Raw genomic sequence first — 16,267 nt, forward strand, 5'->3', positions numbered from 1 at the left:
AGGATAACAGGGTGGAAGGATAACTGCATGGAAGGATAACAGCGTGGAAGTGTGAGGTTTCTGTCCTTGCGCTCTCACTCGTTCTGTTCCTTTAACCACCCTCGCTTTGTTTTCATTCATTTTCTGTCAATTGGTTCTATCCCCTCGTTCACACGTTTCTCCCCGTTGACGTCATCAGAGACGTCGCTGATTGGTTCTCTCACTTCCCCACGCTTTTCAATCACATTCCCCAGCTGTCACTGCTTTCTCCCCGTTGACGTCATCAGAGACGTCGCTGATTGGTTCTCTCACTTCCCCACGCTTTTCAATCAATCGATCCCTCATTATTTATACCCCGTTTTTCCCCACCCTAAGTGGTTGGATCGTCTTGTTTTGTCGCCTTGATTTGTCTCTGGATGTTTTTCCCCGTCGCTGCTGCTGCTGCCTTTTTCTCTGTGCTGTTCTCCAGGAATTCCTAGAAGCCTTCGCTTGGATACCTGCTCCCGTGGCGCGCGCTCGCCTCCACTGTTGTTCCAGTTCCAATTACGCATCTCGTCTGGGTGAGTTATCTTTTTGACTGTTCTTGACCTATTCCATTTTTCGTGTGTAAACTTACACTGAAGACTACCACCTTTTTGTCAAACAGTCACTCACCCAGCCTTTATCTATTTTTGCGTATTCCTTTATGGAATAATATTTTGGGATCAACCATCTCCCTCTGTGTGCTTGCTCACACCGAAGATATTATTTCACAATTGGACTGTGTGTTTACATGAAGATATTCACTGTGTGTTTACATGAAGATATTCACTGTGTGTTTACATGAAGATATTCACTGGGACTGTGTTTGGATTTAGCTCACTGTGTTGTTAACACGAAGAGTTTCACTTGGGCTGTTTTTGGAAATGTGCTCTCTGTGTTGTTAACACGAAGAGATTCACTTGGGCTGTGTTTGGAACTGTGCTCACTGTGTTGTTAACACGAAGAATTGTACACCCTGTTCTCCTGCTCGTTTAAGACTGCTCTGTCACTGACTCGTTCCCTCTCTCCCTCTCTCGGTCTCGCCACAACATCTGAGAACCCGCCGAGAGGATTCTGCAGAGCGGTTCAGAAGTCAACACCTGCTTCCCAAGACAACCCTCACGGGAGAAGCTGCAGAGCAGCAGAACTTTGCCCCTTGATCATTGTACCTGTCTTGTTTGACTTGCTTTCCCTGTTTCTCTTATTCTTAGTACCAAATAAACAAGCCCTCGTATTTGGCAACTCTGAATCCTACTCTCTTGTGTCGTTGCGTTTGGGGTCGGTGTCAAACCATAACATTACGATCCAACCCAGTCCGAGATTCTCGCCCAGCTTAACTCGCTGGGCGACGCCGTTAATACTTTTCATCTCTCACACCCTTCAGGAACATTCCCCGCAGCCCCAGCAGATCTCGCACCTCGGGAACCCCATCTCTCCGTCCCACGGCTGTTCGACGGTAATCCCGAGGAGTGTGCCACATTCATCATGCAATGTGAGTTGGTTTTCCGTCATCAACCAAGCCGTTTTTCTGCTCATGGGTCCCGAGTGGCTTATATGACCAACCTACTTTCAGGCCATGCTGCCCAGTGGGTCACTTCCTCCTGGGCAATGGAGGCAGATTTTTTGTTCTCCTACCCAGACTTCGTGGCGGAGCTCCGCAGAGTGTTCCACCATCCAGCCCGAGGTCTGGACCCTGGAGCCCGGTTGGGGACCTTCCGACAAGGGAGCAGCAGGGTGACGGACTATGTCATGGAGTTCCGATTGGCGGCGGTGGAGAGCGGATGGAACGAGCCTGCTCTTCGCCTAACCTTCATAAGGGGGCTCAGTGACGCAGTTCGGGACCAGCTCGCTACCAGGGAGGTGCCCGACTCCCTCGAGGAGCTGTTTAGCCTTGTCATCCGTATTGACGGACGCCTCCTGGAGAGAAGGCACGAGAGGACCCGACTGTCACCTCCTGAGGCACCCCGGACTCCTGGACGCCTCGTCCCCAACACTACTGATGGTAACAGGCTTCCCCGTCCGGTGCGCAAGGAGGAACCCATGCCACTGGGACGCTCTCGTCTGAGCCAGGTGGTGCGTCAGGCAAGGCTCAGGTCCGATCTCTGCCTCTACTGCGGCGGTACGGGACACTTTCTCGCCGACTGCCCTATCCGGCCAAAAGATCGGGCTCACCAAGACCCCGGGAGATCCTGGTGAGCCGTTTTTCCCAGTCCCAGCGCCGCGCACCACCTGACCATCTGATGGGGCCTGGGGGGACCAACGTGCCACGGTGGAGGCCCTCATCGACTCTGGGGCAGACGAGAACTTCCTCGACTTCGAGTTTGCCACCCAAGCCAACATACCTCTTGAGGCCCTTGTGAGGCCCTTGGAGATCTTTTCGTTGGACCAACACCGCCTGGCCGACATCTCTCAACGCACCGGCCCAGTCGTGCTGACCATCGCTGGGAACCACGTCGAGAGAATCCAGTTCCTCATTACCCAATCCCCCCTTGTCCTGGTGGTCCTGGGTAGGCCCTGGCTCGCGCTGCACGAGCCCCACATCGCCTGGTCCTCCGGTACCATCAGGGGCTGGAGCTCCTCCTGTCACGCCCGCTGTCTGCAGGCGGCGTCCTGTCCCCCGCCCCGGAGACCGGCTGGTGAGTTGCCCCCGGACCCCTCGTCCATTCCTCCCGAGTACCACGACCTCATGGAGGTATTCAGCAAGACCAGGGCTCAGGCCCTTCCACCTCACCGCCCCTATGACTGCGCCATCGACCTCCGCCAAGGGGCTCCCCTTCCCGGCAGCCGCCTCTACAGTCTGACTGTCCCGGAGAAGAAGGCGATGGATCTCTACATCTCTGAGTCATTGGAAGCAGGACTCATTCGGCCTTCCTCCTCCCCGGTGGCAGCCGGGTTCTTCTTTGTTGGTAAGAAGGATGGGGACCTGCGGCCCTGCATCGACTATCGTCAGCTCAACGAGATCACCATCAAGAACAAATACCCCCTACCTCTCATGAGCTCCACCTTCGAGCCACTGACCCAGGCCTCGTTCTTCACCAAGCTGGATCTCCGAAGTGCCTACCATCTTGTCGGTATCCGTGAGGGCGATGAATGGAAGACCGCCTTCAAGACCCCCAGGGGCCACTATGAGTACCTTGTGATGCCGTTCGGCCTCACCAACGCCCCGGCGGTATTCCAGGCACTCATGAACGATGTCCTCCGTGACATGCTGGAGGTGTTCGTGGTGGTGTACCTGGACGACATTCTTATCTTTTCCAGGACCCTCGAGGAACACATCCTGCATGTTCGCCGGGTGCTGGAGCGCCTCCTCCACAATCGGCTCTTCGTCAAGGCGGAGAAGTGCCGTTTCCACTCCAACTCCGTCGAGTACCTGGGCTTCATCGTTGAGAAGGGCTTGACCCGAGCGGATCCTCGCAAGATCCAGGCTGTGGAGGATTGGCCGGAACCCACCACTCGGAAGGAGTTACAGAGTTTCCTCGGGTTCGCCAACTTCTACCGAAGGTTCATCCGGAACTACAGTCAAGTGGCGGAGCCTCTTACCAAGCTGACCTCCCCCGCTCTGCCGTTCGACTGGTCCCCAGCGGCATGCGCTGCGTTCCGCTCCCTCAAGAGAAGGTTCACTTCCGCCCCTATCCTGCTCCACCCTGACCCCAAGAGACAGTTCATCGTGGAGGTGGACGCCTCGGATTCTGGTCTGGGCGCTGTCCTATCCCAACGTTCTCCTTCCGACCAGAAGGTACATCCTTGCGCCTTCTACTCGCGTCGCTTCCTACCCGCCGAGAGGAACTACGACACCGGCAATCGGGAGCTACTGGCGGTCGTGGCTGCGCTGGAGGAGTGGCGTCATTGGCTAGAGGGTGCCGAGGAGCCTTTTACCATCTGGACGGACCACAAGAACCTAACGTTCATCCGCGCTTCCAGGCGCCTCAACGGTCGGCAGGCGAGATGGGCCAGTTTCCTCAGTCGGTTCGACTTCTCGCTGACCTTCCGCCCCGGTTCCCGCAACACGAAGGCCGACTCTCTGTCCCGGATGCACTCTAAGGGGGCTCCACCCTCTGAGGTCCCATCTCCCATCATCCCGGAGGCCCGAGTGGTTGGAGCCATCACCTTGGGCATCGAGGGTGTGGTGAGGCGTGCCCTTCGCTTCCAACGTGCTCCAAGCAACGTCCCTAGGAGCCGTCTCTTCGTCCCCGACTCTGTCCGGTCCCAGGTACTGCTGTGGGGCCATACCAGCCGGTTCGCCTGCCACCCAGGCGTCCATCGCACGTTCTCCTTCCTGGCTCGTCGTTTCTGGTGGCCCACCATGCGGAACGACGTCAAGGAGTTCGTATTGGCCTGCGCGGTCTGTGCCCGCAGCAAGGCCTCTCACCAGGCACCCTCCGGGCTCTTGCAGCCCCTTCCCGTTCCAAGCCGTCCGTGGTCACATGTGGCGCTCGACTTCGTCACTGGTCTACCCTCCTCCCAGGGGAACACCTGCCTTCTGACCGTGGTGGATCGATTCAGCAAGGGGGTCCACCTCGTGGCCCTCTCCAAGCTTCCCTCAGCAGCCGAGACGGCGGACCTCCTGACGCACCACGTGTTCCGCCTTCACGGCTTTCCCCAGGACATCGTCTCTGACCGGGGGCCCCAGTTCACCTCCCAGGTATGGCGGGCTTTCTGCAAAGGATTGGGGGCAACGGTCAGTCTCTCCTCTGGCTACCATCCCCAGACAAACGGGCAGACGGAGAGGATGAACCAGAGCGTGGAGTCTGCTCTTCGGTGTGTGGCAGCCGAGAGGCCGGCATCCTGGAGCCGTTTCCTTCCCTGGGTTGAGTACTCCATCAACTCAATGGTCAGTTCCGCCACCGGCCTCTCCCCTTTTGAGGCCTCCCTGGGCTACCAGCCCCCTCTTTTTCCCGCACAGGAGACGGAAGTGGCAGTTCCCTCCGTGCAGGTCCACCTCGACCGCTGCCGTCGAGTTTGGGAGATCACCAGGACCGCGCTGCTCCGGACATCTGAGCGCGCCTGTCGTGGTGCCGACCGGCGCCGGGTTCCCGCGCCGACTTACCGCCCTGGGCAGAGGGTGTGGCTCTCCGCGAAGGACCTCCCGCTACGGTCCTCGGCCAAGAAGCTCAACCCCCGCTTCGTCGGGCCTTTCGAGGTCCTGAAAGTACTCAGTCCGGCGGCCCTGCGCCTGAAGCTTCCTGCATCCATGCACATCCACCCCGTGTTCCATGTCTCCCGGGTTAAGCCCGTCTCCCTCTGTCCCCTTATGCCTCCGGCTCCTGATCCGCCGCCTCCTGTGCTAGTGGATGGTCACCCCCAGTGGCAGGTCCGCCGGTTGATGGGCGTTCGTCGGCGGGGCCGGGGGTTCCAATACCTGGTGGACTGGGAGGGTTACGGCCCTGAGGAGCGTAGCTGGGTCTCCCGGCAGCTCATCGTGGATCCCGGCTTGATCACCGACTTCCATCGGGCCCATCCTGGCGAGCCGGGTCGGCCTGGTCGCCGGGTGGCTCCCGTGGAGGGGGGGGTACTGTGAGGTTTCTGTCCTTGCGCTCTCACTCGTTCTGTTCCTTTAACCACCCTCGCTTTGTTTTCATTCATTTTCTGTCAATTGGTTCTATCCCCTCGTTCACACGTTTCTCCCCGTTGACGTCATCAGAGACGTCGCTGATTGGTTCTCTCACTTCCCCACGCTTTTCAATCACATTCCCCAGCTGTCACTGCTTTCTCCCCGTTGACGTCATCAGAGACGTCGCTGATTGGTTCTCTCACTTCCCCACGCTTTTCAATCAATCGATCCCTCATTATTTATACCCCGTTTTTCCCCACCTTAAGTGGTTGGATCGTCTTGTTTTGTCGCCTTGATTTGTCTCTGGATGTTTTTCCCCGTCGCTGCTGCTGCTGCCTTTTTCTCTGTGCTGTTCTCCAGGAATTCCTAGAAGCCTTCGCTTGGATACCTGCTCCCGTGGCGCGCGCTCGCCTCCACTGTTGTTCCAGTTCCAATTACGCATCTCGTCTGGGTGAGTTATCTTTTTGACTGTTCTTGACCTATTCCATTTTTCGTGTGTAAACTTACACTGAAGACTACCACCTTTTTGTCAAACAGTCACTCACCCAGCCTTTATCTATTTTTGCGTATTCCTTTATGGAATAATATTTTGGGATCAACCATCTCCCTCTGTGTGCTTGCTCACACCGAAGATATTATTTCACAATTGGACTGTGTGTTTACATGAAGATATTCACTGTGTGTTTACATGAAGATATTCACTGTGTGTTTACATGAAGATATTCACTGGGACTGTGTTTGGATTTAGCTCACTGTGTTGTTAACACGAAGAGTTTCACTTGGGCTGTTTTTGGAAATGTGCTCTCTGTGTTGTTAACACGAAGAGATTCACTTGGGCTGTGTTTGGAACTGTACTCACTGTGTTGTTAACACGAAGAATTGTACACCCTGTTCTCCTGCTCGTTTAAGACTGCTCTGTCACTGACTCGTTCCCTCTCTCCCTCTCTCGGTCTCGCCACAACATCTGAGAACCCGCCGAGAGGATTCTGCAGAGCGGTTCAGAAGTCAACACCTGCTTCCCAAGACAACCCTCACGGGAGAAGCTGCAGAGCAGCAGAACTTTGCCCCTTGATCATTGTACCTGTCTTGTTTGACTTGCTTTCCCTGTTTCTCTTATTCTTAGTACCAAATAAACAAGCCCTCGTATTTGGCAACTCTGAATCCTACTCTCTTGTGTCGTTGCGTTTGGGGTCGGTGTCAAACCATAACCGGAAGGATAACAGGGTGGAAGGATAACAGGGTGGAAGACTCTGGCAGGAGCACTCATTCAAGGGTACTACGACTATGCTTGCACCTCATGGTACCAAAGCACCTCAAAGGCGCTAAAAACAAAATTACAAACATCTCAAAACAAACTGGTCAGACTACTGCTTGACCTTACTCCTAGAACCCACCTCACCCCTGCCCACTTTGACAACCTAGGATGGCTTAGAGTAGACGACAGAGTACAGCAACTTGCAATGGGCCTGGTCTACAAGATACACTACACGACCAAGGTACCCATGTACATGTCAAAATACTTCCCAAAGGTCAGTGAATACCACAATCACAACACCAGAGGGAGCTCCACAAATCATGTTAAACCCAGATTCGGCTCAAACAAGGGACTAAACACGTTTCACAATTATGCCACATCAATGTGGAACGCCCTACCCAAAGCTGTAAAGGAATGTGAATCACTACCCACTTTCAAAACCACTCTCAAAGAACACCTACGGGAGACTGCAATTCTAAACTGGCCCCTGCAAATGTCCTAACAGTGTGGAAGGATAACAGTGTGGAAGGATAACAGGGTGGAAGGATAACAGGGTGGAAGGATAACAGTGTGGAAGGATAACAGCGTGGAAGGATAACAGCGTGGAAGGATAACAGCGTGGAAGGATAACAGTGTGGAAGGATAACAGCGTGGAAAGATAACAGCGTGGAAGGATAACAGCGTGGAAGGATAACAGGGTGGAAGGATAACTTTGGTAGGTAGGCGGGCCGCTGTGTTCTGTATGAGTTGAAGTGGCTTGGTGGCGGTAGTCGGTAAGCCAGCTAGGAGTGCATTGCAGCAGTCGAGGCGAGATGTGACTGTTGATAACAGCTTTTATCCAAAGCGCTTTACAACTCATGCCTCACATTCACCAAGGTGCCGACCATGCAAGGTGCCGATTCTTTAATCAGGTTTAATCAAGTATTCAAATTCAAACAATTTTACAACCTGAACTTGAACCAAAGCTAGGTCCAACAGGTGTGGAACAAACACCAGCGAGGACACACAGTTTCAAGGCTAGTTGGTCAGGCTTGCAAAGAGCACATTACTGAATGTGTGACTGAATGCCTGAGTGAATTAGTGACATTGCCAGCAATAGAAGTGCTTCGTATAAAATAATTAAATAATGGAAATGCTGTTATGAATCAATAACAAGATAGGAAGCAAAGTGCTATGCCTGTGAACTACCACCAAGGGCCTCTGAAAAGCTAGTTTCCCACCCTGGGTGACCTATTGTGGGTGAACAACAAAGATTTCTCATAGGAATATACAAACAAAAACACTTGTGGCTGGTCGCTCTCCAACCATAATTCAAAACAACAGAAAACTATATATATCTCGACAAAAGATTTGATTGATTTGATTACCTGCAGCCACATTAAAAAAAATTAGGATCTGGATACTGGACTGCATGCACTTTGGAATAACAGAGAACGTTGGCAATTCTATCCTTCCTAAGTTTATAGTGGAGATACAAAGAAAACACTGAAGCGCTCCTCTGTGTGCGTGTGTGTGTGCGTGCCTGCATGTTTGCATGCATATGTGCGTGTGTTGAAGCACTCTTATAAATAGATTTTCTGAGACTTCCTTTGCATGTACAATGAAATAGTAATGCATGGCTGGTTGGAAAGAGCACTCACCGTGCGCACAATGGACTCCTCATTTATTGAGAATCTCTACCACATGCTTTCCCTTTGTGATTGAGAATCTCTACCATAATATGCTTTCCCTTTGTGATTGAGAATCTCTACCATATGCTTTCCCTTTGTGATTGAGAATCTCTACCATATGCTTTCCCTTTGTGATTGAGAATCTCTACCATATGCTTTCCCTTTGTGATTGAGAATCTCTACCATATGCTTTCCCTTTGTGATTGTGTGAACCAAGGAAAGGTCCAGACAGTCGCCACTAACAACCGCCATAGGATCCAGATGGTGGAATTCTTGTAGAACAGTGTGAAATTAAATACAGAAATGATATTAAATGATGGAACATTCAAGTGCTGATAAAGGAACTGTTTGCTTATTTGTCGCCTTCCCCAGAGTCAGACGTGAAGATAGGTATACCTTCTCTGTGTGTGCAGTACAGAATCAGAGTGGACACTTGAGAAAGGCCACAGGCCGAAACGTTGTGTTCAAGTATATTAAACTTGGGAACACTGCAGACGGTGTGCTGACTTTTTTCCCACAACATTACAGTACAGAGTCAGACAAGAAGGTAGGCAGAATGTAGGGCAACTTAACACTGATTTTAACAAAAGATTACCACCTTTAATGAAACCAATGTTCACCATTAGCTTTTAACATTGTGTAACATTGCTAAAGTTGGCTTGTTAGCTGATGGGTCGACCGTAACACAGTGCTATATGGACTACTGTAAATGTCAATCAATATCCCTCCCTATCTTCCTGTTTTTACAGAAAACACAAATATGCTGAATCAAATAGGATCCTGATAGCTGTTTGGGGACTTTAACCCTTTCACTACCACACTACAGAAGGTTAACCCTTTGCTATCACACTACAGACGTTAACAGGTAGGATATATAAATGTTTTGACCCCCCTTATTTCCTTTTACCTCTTTTGGGCAGGGGGTTGTCTTTCATATTAGGTATATTATTTTAGGGGGACACATTTACATCTTCTCAATATTGAGGGGGACATGTCCCCTAGGGCTGCACCCCCCCCCCCTAAAACTACACCTATGTGCTTAGAGCGACTTGCTCCTGTGTCTATATGTAGCGACCTGAAAATAGTCTATTATTCAGATGTGCTAACTTGCCTTTTACCTCCCCTTTGTACTCCAAGACATTCGAATTGGTTTCATTTATATTCGCACGAACAATGACACAGGCGTCTCCTTCTTCTATCACTGGAAGATGGTTTATAAATGACATTACTCTATTCCCCATCCTCCCCTTGTGTGACTGGCAGGCGGGACCAGCAGGGGGCAGTAGCAGACAGAGAGTGTTGGAGAGAGATGGAACGTGATATATGGGAGTGGGAGACGGACAGAGAACCTCTTCGGCTTTGGACTTGGCCGTGAACGGTCGCAGCCACGGCGGGCGTGTGCTTTTGGAATAGCCCCGTTGAAGAAGTGAAGCTGGAGAGCCCCGTGAGATAGCCACGGGTGATAGGAGGTACTTGCTAGTGGACACGATATCCTAGCAGTACCAGCGATAGTGTGTGAACATTATAATAGTTACAGTGAGCGGTATAGGTAGCGTGCGGCTAATAATATATCTGAGTACACAGTAGTCGGGTTATAGCAGTTACTGTGCCGGTATAGTGTGCGAGCCAGATACGGGCGTGGACCTACAAGCAGTCTGCTCCGGCTGTCAACAGCTGTCTTCACCGGCGTCCTGCATCAGCTCTGCACCTGGCTGCCTGCAACACGGGAGTGTGCGCCGACCAGCAGAGGTCGGCATCGCCCAGCACACGCTCTCAGCCAACACTGCCTCTCTGCTCAGCTCCGCCTGCTAGCACCTGCAACGAGAGCGCTCGACGCCATCTTGCCACCTGGACGGTGGTGGAGCGGCGCGGCCGCCATTTTGGTAGAGTAACATTAGGGCTTTGGTGCCCAGGATCTATTGCACGTTACACAGTGTGGTGCGGCCTGCGGGCGAAGTTAACGTTGCTAACTACAGACCCCAAACATTACATGCCGGCATTAGCATAGGGCTTTTGTTTTGGGTAATTGTGGGTCCACACTTTTGTTTTATTTCCTTTTCTTTGAGCGTGATAACATGTGTGTTTATTAATATTTTCCCATTCAATTAACCCTTCCCTGTGGGGAAGTTACAGACCTAGTGCATTATAATTAAAGCCTGTTGAGATATTATACAGGGTGCAGACCCAGACGTGGGTGATGAGTCAAACACAGTAAAGTATATTATCCCTGATATTAACTCAGAGGTGGGTGCATAATATACATGTTTATGAGGTATTGAGGTACACACCGGAGCTATAGTAGGACTTCAGTCCAGTAGACCACTCCTATTAAATAATTGTAACTGACAGTATAATTAACATAAAGACTTGAATGGGGTTCTGTGTGCGTGTCCATTCCTGTGCCCAGCATTAACTCTTTTGGTGTGGGTAACGTATATATGATTAACCCTTTCCTATTCCACCTTTCCCTCTTCATTGTAAGGTTTCTAGGGTCATTGAGGGAGGGTACTGCTTGCGGGGGGAACTCAGAGTATTTGATTACAATTCAGTCACGAGGTGTGGGAGGGTCTAAGGAGCAACTGGGAGGAGTGGGAGCGTGTTGGGGAGTACTGCTGACCGCCCTGTGGCAGGGAAGGAAGACCAGAGTACCAGACCAGGTTGGTAAATGCCGGGCCCCATCCACTCACACTACCAGCCTCCAGTCGACGCCCCAGGCCCAAAGACGAGGGTGCAGTCAGACAGAGTTCTACTGTGTCCAGCTACCTCCTGACTGCCAGCCACCGTTCCCACGAAGCAGGGATAATCCACCCTGCTACATTTGGCGTCCCGAACAGGATCAACATCCTAACTTACTCCCTTGACCGAGACCCGTAGAGAGACCCACGATGTCAAAGAAGGAGACCCACGCCGCGCAAGAGATGGCGGCGAAGTTTGAGCAGCTGCAGGAGCAGTGTCAGACTCAGGCGGCACTGCTAACGCAGCAGGCCGAAGCGATCAAGGAGTTGATCAACCAGGCACTCCTAGAGAAGCGCTACACTCAGGCGGCCCTAAAGGAGCAACGAGACAGTGAGGACGCCGCCGCCGAGGTAAAGAAAGAGGAGGCCGAACGCATGGAGAAACTGACCGCACAGGTGGAGGCCCTGGCGAACAGAACCCACACACACGCCGGCCTCCTGGACCGACAGGCGCTGGCCCTGGAAAAGACCCAGCACGAACAGCGGGAGCAGGCCGGACGCCGAGCGCCGCTTGCCTTGGCACCGGCCGTGATCCAACAGCTCCCTCCAGCGCCCCTCCCGGTGGTGTACGTCCAACGAGAGCGGAAGTGCAGCGAATTTGGAGGTGAACAAGAGAGGGGGGAACTGCCTGTGGAGGACTGGATCCAGGCAATGAGGACCCACCTCCGTGCCAGTCGAGTGCCCGCGGAGGAGCAAGCGGAGGTCGTACAGCTCCACCTCAAAGGCGAGGCGAAGCAGACGGTACGCTTCCTGACGGAGGGAACTGCCCCCGACACGGAAGCCTTGTTCAAGATACTCGAAGAAACCTATGGGGACAAGGTCCTGGTCAGCATTCGGCTGGGGGAGTTCTTCGACCGAAGACAGGCCGCCGGCGAGACCGTACGCCGGTTCGCCTATGACCTGCAGGAAAGGATCCGTCGCCTACGACGTCGGGCGCCTACACTGGTCGCCGACGCCACCGCCCTGCTGCAGGAGCGGTTTGTGGTGGGCCTCAGAGACGAGGCCCTGAGGAGAGAAATGCGGAAGTACATGAGGGAGGACGGTACGCGGCCGTTTCCTCAGGTGCTGCAGGCGGCGATAGACTGGTCCGAAGAGGAGATGGTCCTGCCCCCCACAAGGGGTGCCGGCGGGGGCATGATACGCGGCATCGTCGTGGAAAGACACGAGCCATCTCTGGACATAGCCGCACTCCAGGAATCCATCCGACAGCTCTTCACCGGCCAGGAGCGGTTGGGCGCGCGCATGGAACAGCTCTTCCAGGCGTTTCAACAGGAGCGAGACACGGCCCCGAGAGGCTTCGCCGGAAGCCGACGGAGGGGAGACGGGCCCTCTACCCCGCGCAGACTACCCCGCCGGAGCGAGGATGGGAGGCTGATCTGCTACACCTGTCAACAGCCCGGCCATATCGCCCGCGAGTGCCCCCGCGCGATGGAAGAATCACGCCTGGCGGAAGCACCGGGCGGTGAGGTCCCTCTCCCACCAGTACAGGACGCCACCCACACAGCCGCAGGCGGGTCGCCCGACCTGGCGACCGCCAGACCATGATCTGGAGGGGGAGGTGTGGTAGTGTGCCGTAGGATTCGATACCACTGCGGCCGGCCAGACGAAAGCGCTGGCGCCCGGCTGCGCATCCCGATGCGGTCAGAACCGGAGGCTGTACCCAAGAGACAGAACAGGTCGGAAGGAGGTCAAGGGGGCGAGGACGGCCCGGACCAGGGGCCTCGTCGGCGCCGCTAACGCCGCAACTTCAACTACCGCCGCAGACGCTCGCCGGCCGGCGACAAGCCGGGCCCAGAGGGCGGCGATGGAAACGTCAAGAGGACGTCAGTGTTCACGGTTCGTCCCGAAAGAGGGGGCCCCGAAAGGACCTTGTAGAGAGATCAGAGCAAGATCTGCTCCTTCCCGGCCTCCGACCCGGAAGAACGGACGAGAGCTCCCCGAAGGAGCCCGAGGAGAGCGCGGAGCTCATCCGAAGCAGACGTGGGGGGTGCCTTCGTTTACCCTCGAAAACCGCACCCTAGGGCGTGTAACCCACCCAGGGTCCTGCGGGTCATCGCTGAAGCAGCGCCGAATGAGGGAGGAGAGGTAGAGTTGGTCCCCTCAGGGGAGGGCGGCGAAGACGGCGGAGACAGGGGCGAGGAGGGCGCCGCGAGGGGCCCCTCAGAGGCCTCGGAGGGCGAAGCCGTGGCCGAGGACCCGCCAACAGAGACGGACGAATCTGACACGGAGTCAGACGCGAGGGGGGTTGAGCGAACCCGGCCCCAGCTGAATGACAGAGGTGAGCCACTCGCTCTGTGTTTCCAGGACCATGTGCGAAGGTGTGTGGGAATGAGACGAGTGGTGCACCTGCAGGTCTAAGGACCGTTTTCATGCATGCGTTGGTTGGTGTTTTATTGTGTTAACTTGCAGAGGACTTAGCAAGTTCAAAGTGGGGGGAAATGTAGCGACCTGAAAATAGTCTATTATTCAGATAACTTGCCTTTTACCTCCCCTTTGTACTCCAAGACATTCGAATTGGTTTCATTTATATTCGCACGAACAATGACACAGGCGTCTCCTTCTTCTATCACTGGAAGATGGTTTATAAATGACATTACTCTATTCCCCATCCTCCCCTTGTGTGACTGGCAGGCGGGACCAGCAGGGGGCAGTAGCAGACAGAGAGTGTTGGAGAGAGATGGAACGTGATATATGGGAGTGGGAGACGGAAAGAGAACCTCTTCGGCTTTGGACTTGGCCGTGAACGGTCGCAGCCACGGCGGGCGTGTGCTTTTGGAATAGCCCCGTTGAAGAAGTGAAGCTGGAGAGCCCCGTGAGATAGCCACGGGTGATAGGAGGTACTTGCTAGTGGACACGATATCCTAGCAGTACCAGCGATAGTGTGTGAACAATTAGTGCAGAGCCAGGCACTAACAATCGGGTTATAATAGTTACAGTGAGCGGTATAGGTAGCGTGCGGCTAATAATATATCTGAGTACACAGTAGTCGGGTTATAGCAGTTACTGTGCCGGTATAGTGTGCGAGCCAGATACGGGCGTGGACCTACAAGCAGTCTGCTCCGGCTGTCAACAGCTGTCTTCACCGGCGTCCTGCATCAGCTCTGCACCTGGCTGCCTGCAACACGGGAGTGTGCGCCGACCAGCAGAGGTCGGCATCGCCCAGCACACGCTCTCAGCCAACACTGCCTCTCTGCTCAGCTCCGCCTGCTAGCACCTGCAACGAGAGCGTTCGACGCCATCTTGCCACCTGGACGGTGGTGGAGCGGCGCGGCCGCCATTTTGGTAGAGTAACATTAGGGCTTCGGTGCCCAGGATCTATTGCACGTTACACAGTGTGGTGCGGCCTGCGGGCGAAGTTAACGTTGCTAACTACAGACCCCAAACATTACATGCCGGCATTAGCATAGGGCTTTTGTTTTGGGTAATTGTAATTTGTTTTATTTCCTTTTCTTTGAGCGTGATAACATGTGTGTTTATTAATATTTTCCCATTCAATTAACCCTTCCCTGTGGGGAAGTTACAGACCTGGTGCATTATAATTAAAGCCTGTTGAGATATTATACAGGGTGCAGACCCAGACGTGGGTGATGAGTCAAACACAGTAAAGTATATTATCCCTGATATTAACTCAGAGGTGGGTGCATAATATACGTGTTTATGAGGTATTGAGGTACACACCGGAGCTATAGTAGGACTTCAGTCCAGTAGACCACTCCTATTAAATAATTGTAACTGACAGTATAATTAACATAAAGACTTGAATGGGGTTCTGTGTGCGTGTCCATTCCTGTGCCCAGCATTAACTCTTTTGGTGTGGGTAACGTATATATGATTAACCCTTTCCTATTCCACCTTTCCCTCTTCATTGTAAGGTTTCTAGGGTCATTGAGGGAGGGTACTGCTTGCGGGGGGAACTCAGAGTATTTGATTACAATTCAGTCACGAGGTGTGGGAGGGTCTAAGGAGCAACTGGGAGGAGTGGGAGCGTGTTGGGGAGTACTGCTGACCGCCCTGCGGCAGGGAAGGAAGACCAGAGTACCAGACCAGGTTGGTAAATCCCGGGCCCCATCCACTCACACTACCAGCCTCCAGTCGACGCCCCAGGCCCAAAGACGAGGGTGCAGTCAGACAGAGTTCTACTGTGTCCAGCTACCTCCTGACTGCCAGCCACCGTTCCCACGAAGCAGGGATAATCCACCCTGCTACATATAGCTTAATCTATTGACGATAAGTTGCAGTAGGATAGCGCTCGGGGCGGGGGTCTGTGCCTGCCGACGGGGCGGGCAGGGGTCTGTGCCGACGGGGCAGGGGGGCGGGGGTCTGTGCCTGCCCACGGGGCGGGCGGGGTTCTGTGTGTGCCGACGGGGCGGGCGGGGGTCTGTGCTGACGGGCCGGGGGGGGTCTGTGCTGACGGGGCAGGCGGGGGTCTGTGCTGACGGGGCAGGCGGGGGTCTGTGCTGACGGGGCGGGGGGGGTCTGTGCTGACGGGCCGGGGGGGGTCGTGCCGACGGGGTGGGAGTCTGTGCCGACGGGGCGGGGGGGGGGGGGGGGGGGGTCTGTGCCGACGGGGCGGGGGGGGTCTGTGCTGACGGGCCGGGGGGGGTCTGTGCCGACAGGGTGGGAGTCTGTGCCGACAGGGTGGGGGTCTGTGCCGACAGGGTGGGAGTCTGTGCCGACAGGGTGGGAGTCTGTGCCGACGGGGCGGGGGGGGGGGGGTCTGTGCCGACGGGGCGGGGGGGGGGGGGTCTGTGCCGACGGGGCGGGCGGGGGTCTGTGCCGACAGGGTGGGAGTCTGTGCCGACGGGGCGGGGGGGGGGGGGTCTGTGCCGACGGGGCGGGGGGGGGGGTTCTGTGCCGACGGGGTGGGCGGGGGTCTGTGCCGACGGGGTGGGCGGGGGGGGGGGGGGGTCTGTGCCGCTGCCGGCATTTTATTCCTGTCCTATGGGCGCGCGCCGCATCAGGCCAGCAGCGCACCAAGGTTACGGCACGGGCTCACTGCTGACGAATGAACACGGACGGACGGACGGGCGGCTGCCTCTTCACTTCCGCTCCCATG

The 16,267-nt window shown here is 54.7% G+C and overlaps 1 protein-coding gene across 1 annotated transcript in view; it reads left to right on the forward strand.

Moving 5' to 3' along the window:
- Window positions 1-11,350, forward strand: part of rnf180a (ring finger protein 180a) — a gene marked incomplete at both ends in the record, with an annotated part of 73,595 nt that extends 62,245 nt beyond the window's left edge. Inside the window, one exon of the mRNA XM_084323171.1 lies at window positions 11,311-11,350. Coding sequence (XP_084179297.1) covers window positions 11,311-11,350 — 40 coding nt within the window. The remainder of the gene's footprint in view (window positions 1-11,310) is intronic.
- Between the last annotated feature and the right edge of the window lie 4,917 nt (window positions 11,351-16,267).

This window comes from Notolepis coatsorum, assembly GCF_963971535.1.
Source record: "Notolepis coatsorum genome assembly, chromosome: 10".
Lineage (NCBI taxonomy): Eukaryota > Metazoa > Chordata > Actinopteri > Aulopiformes > Paralepididae > Notolepis > Notolepis coatsorum.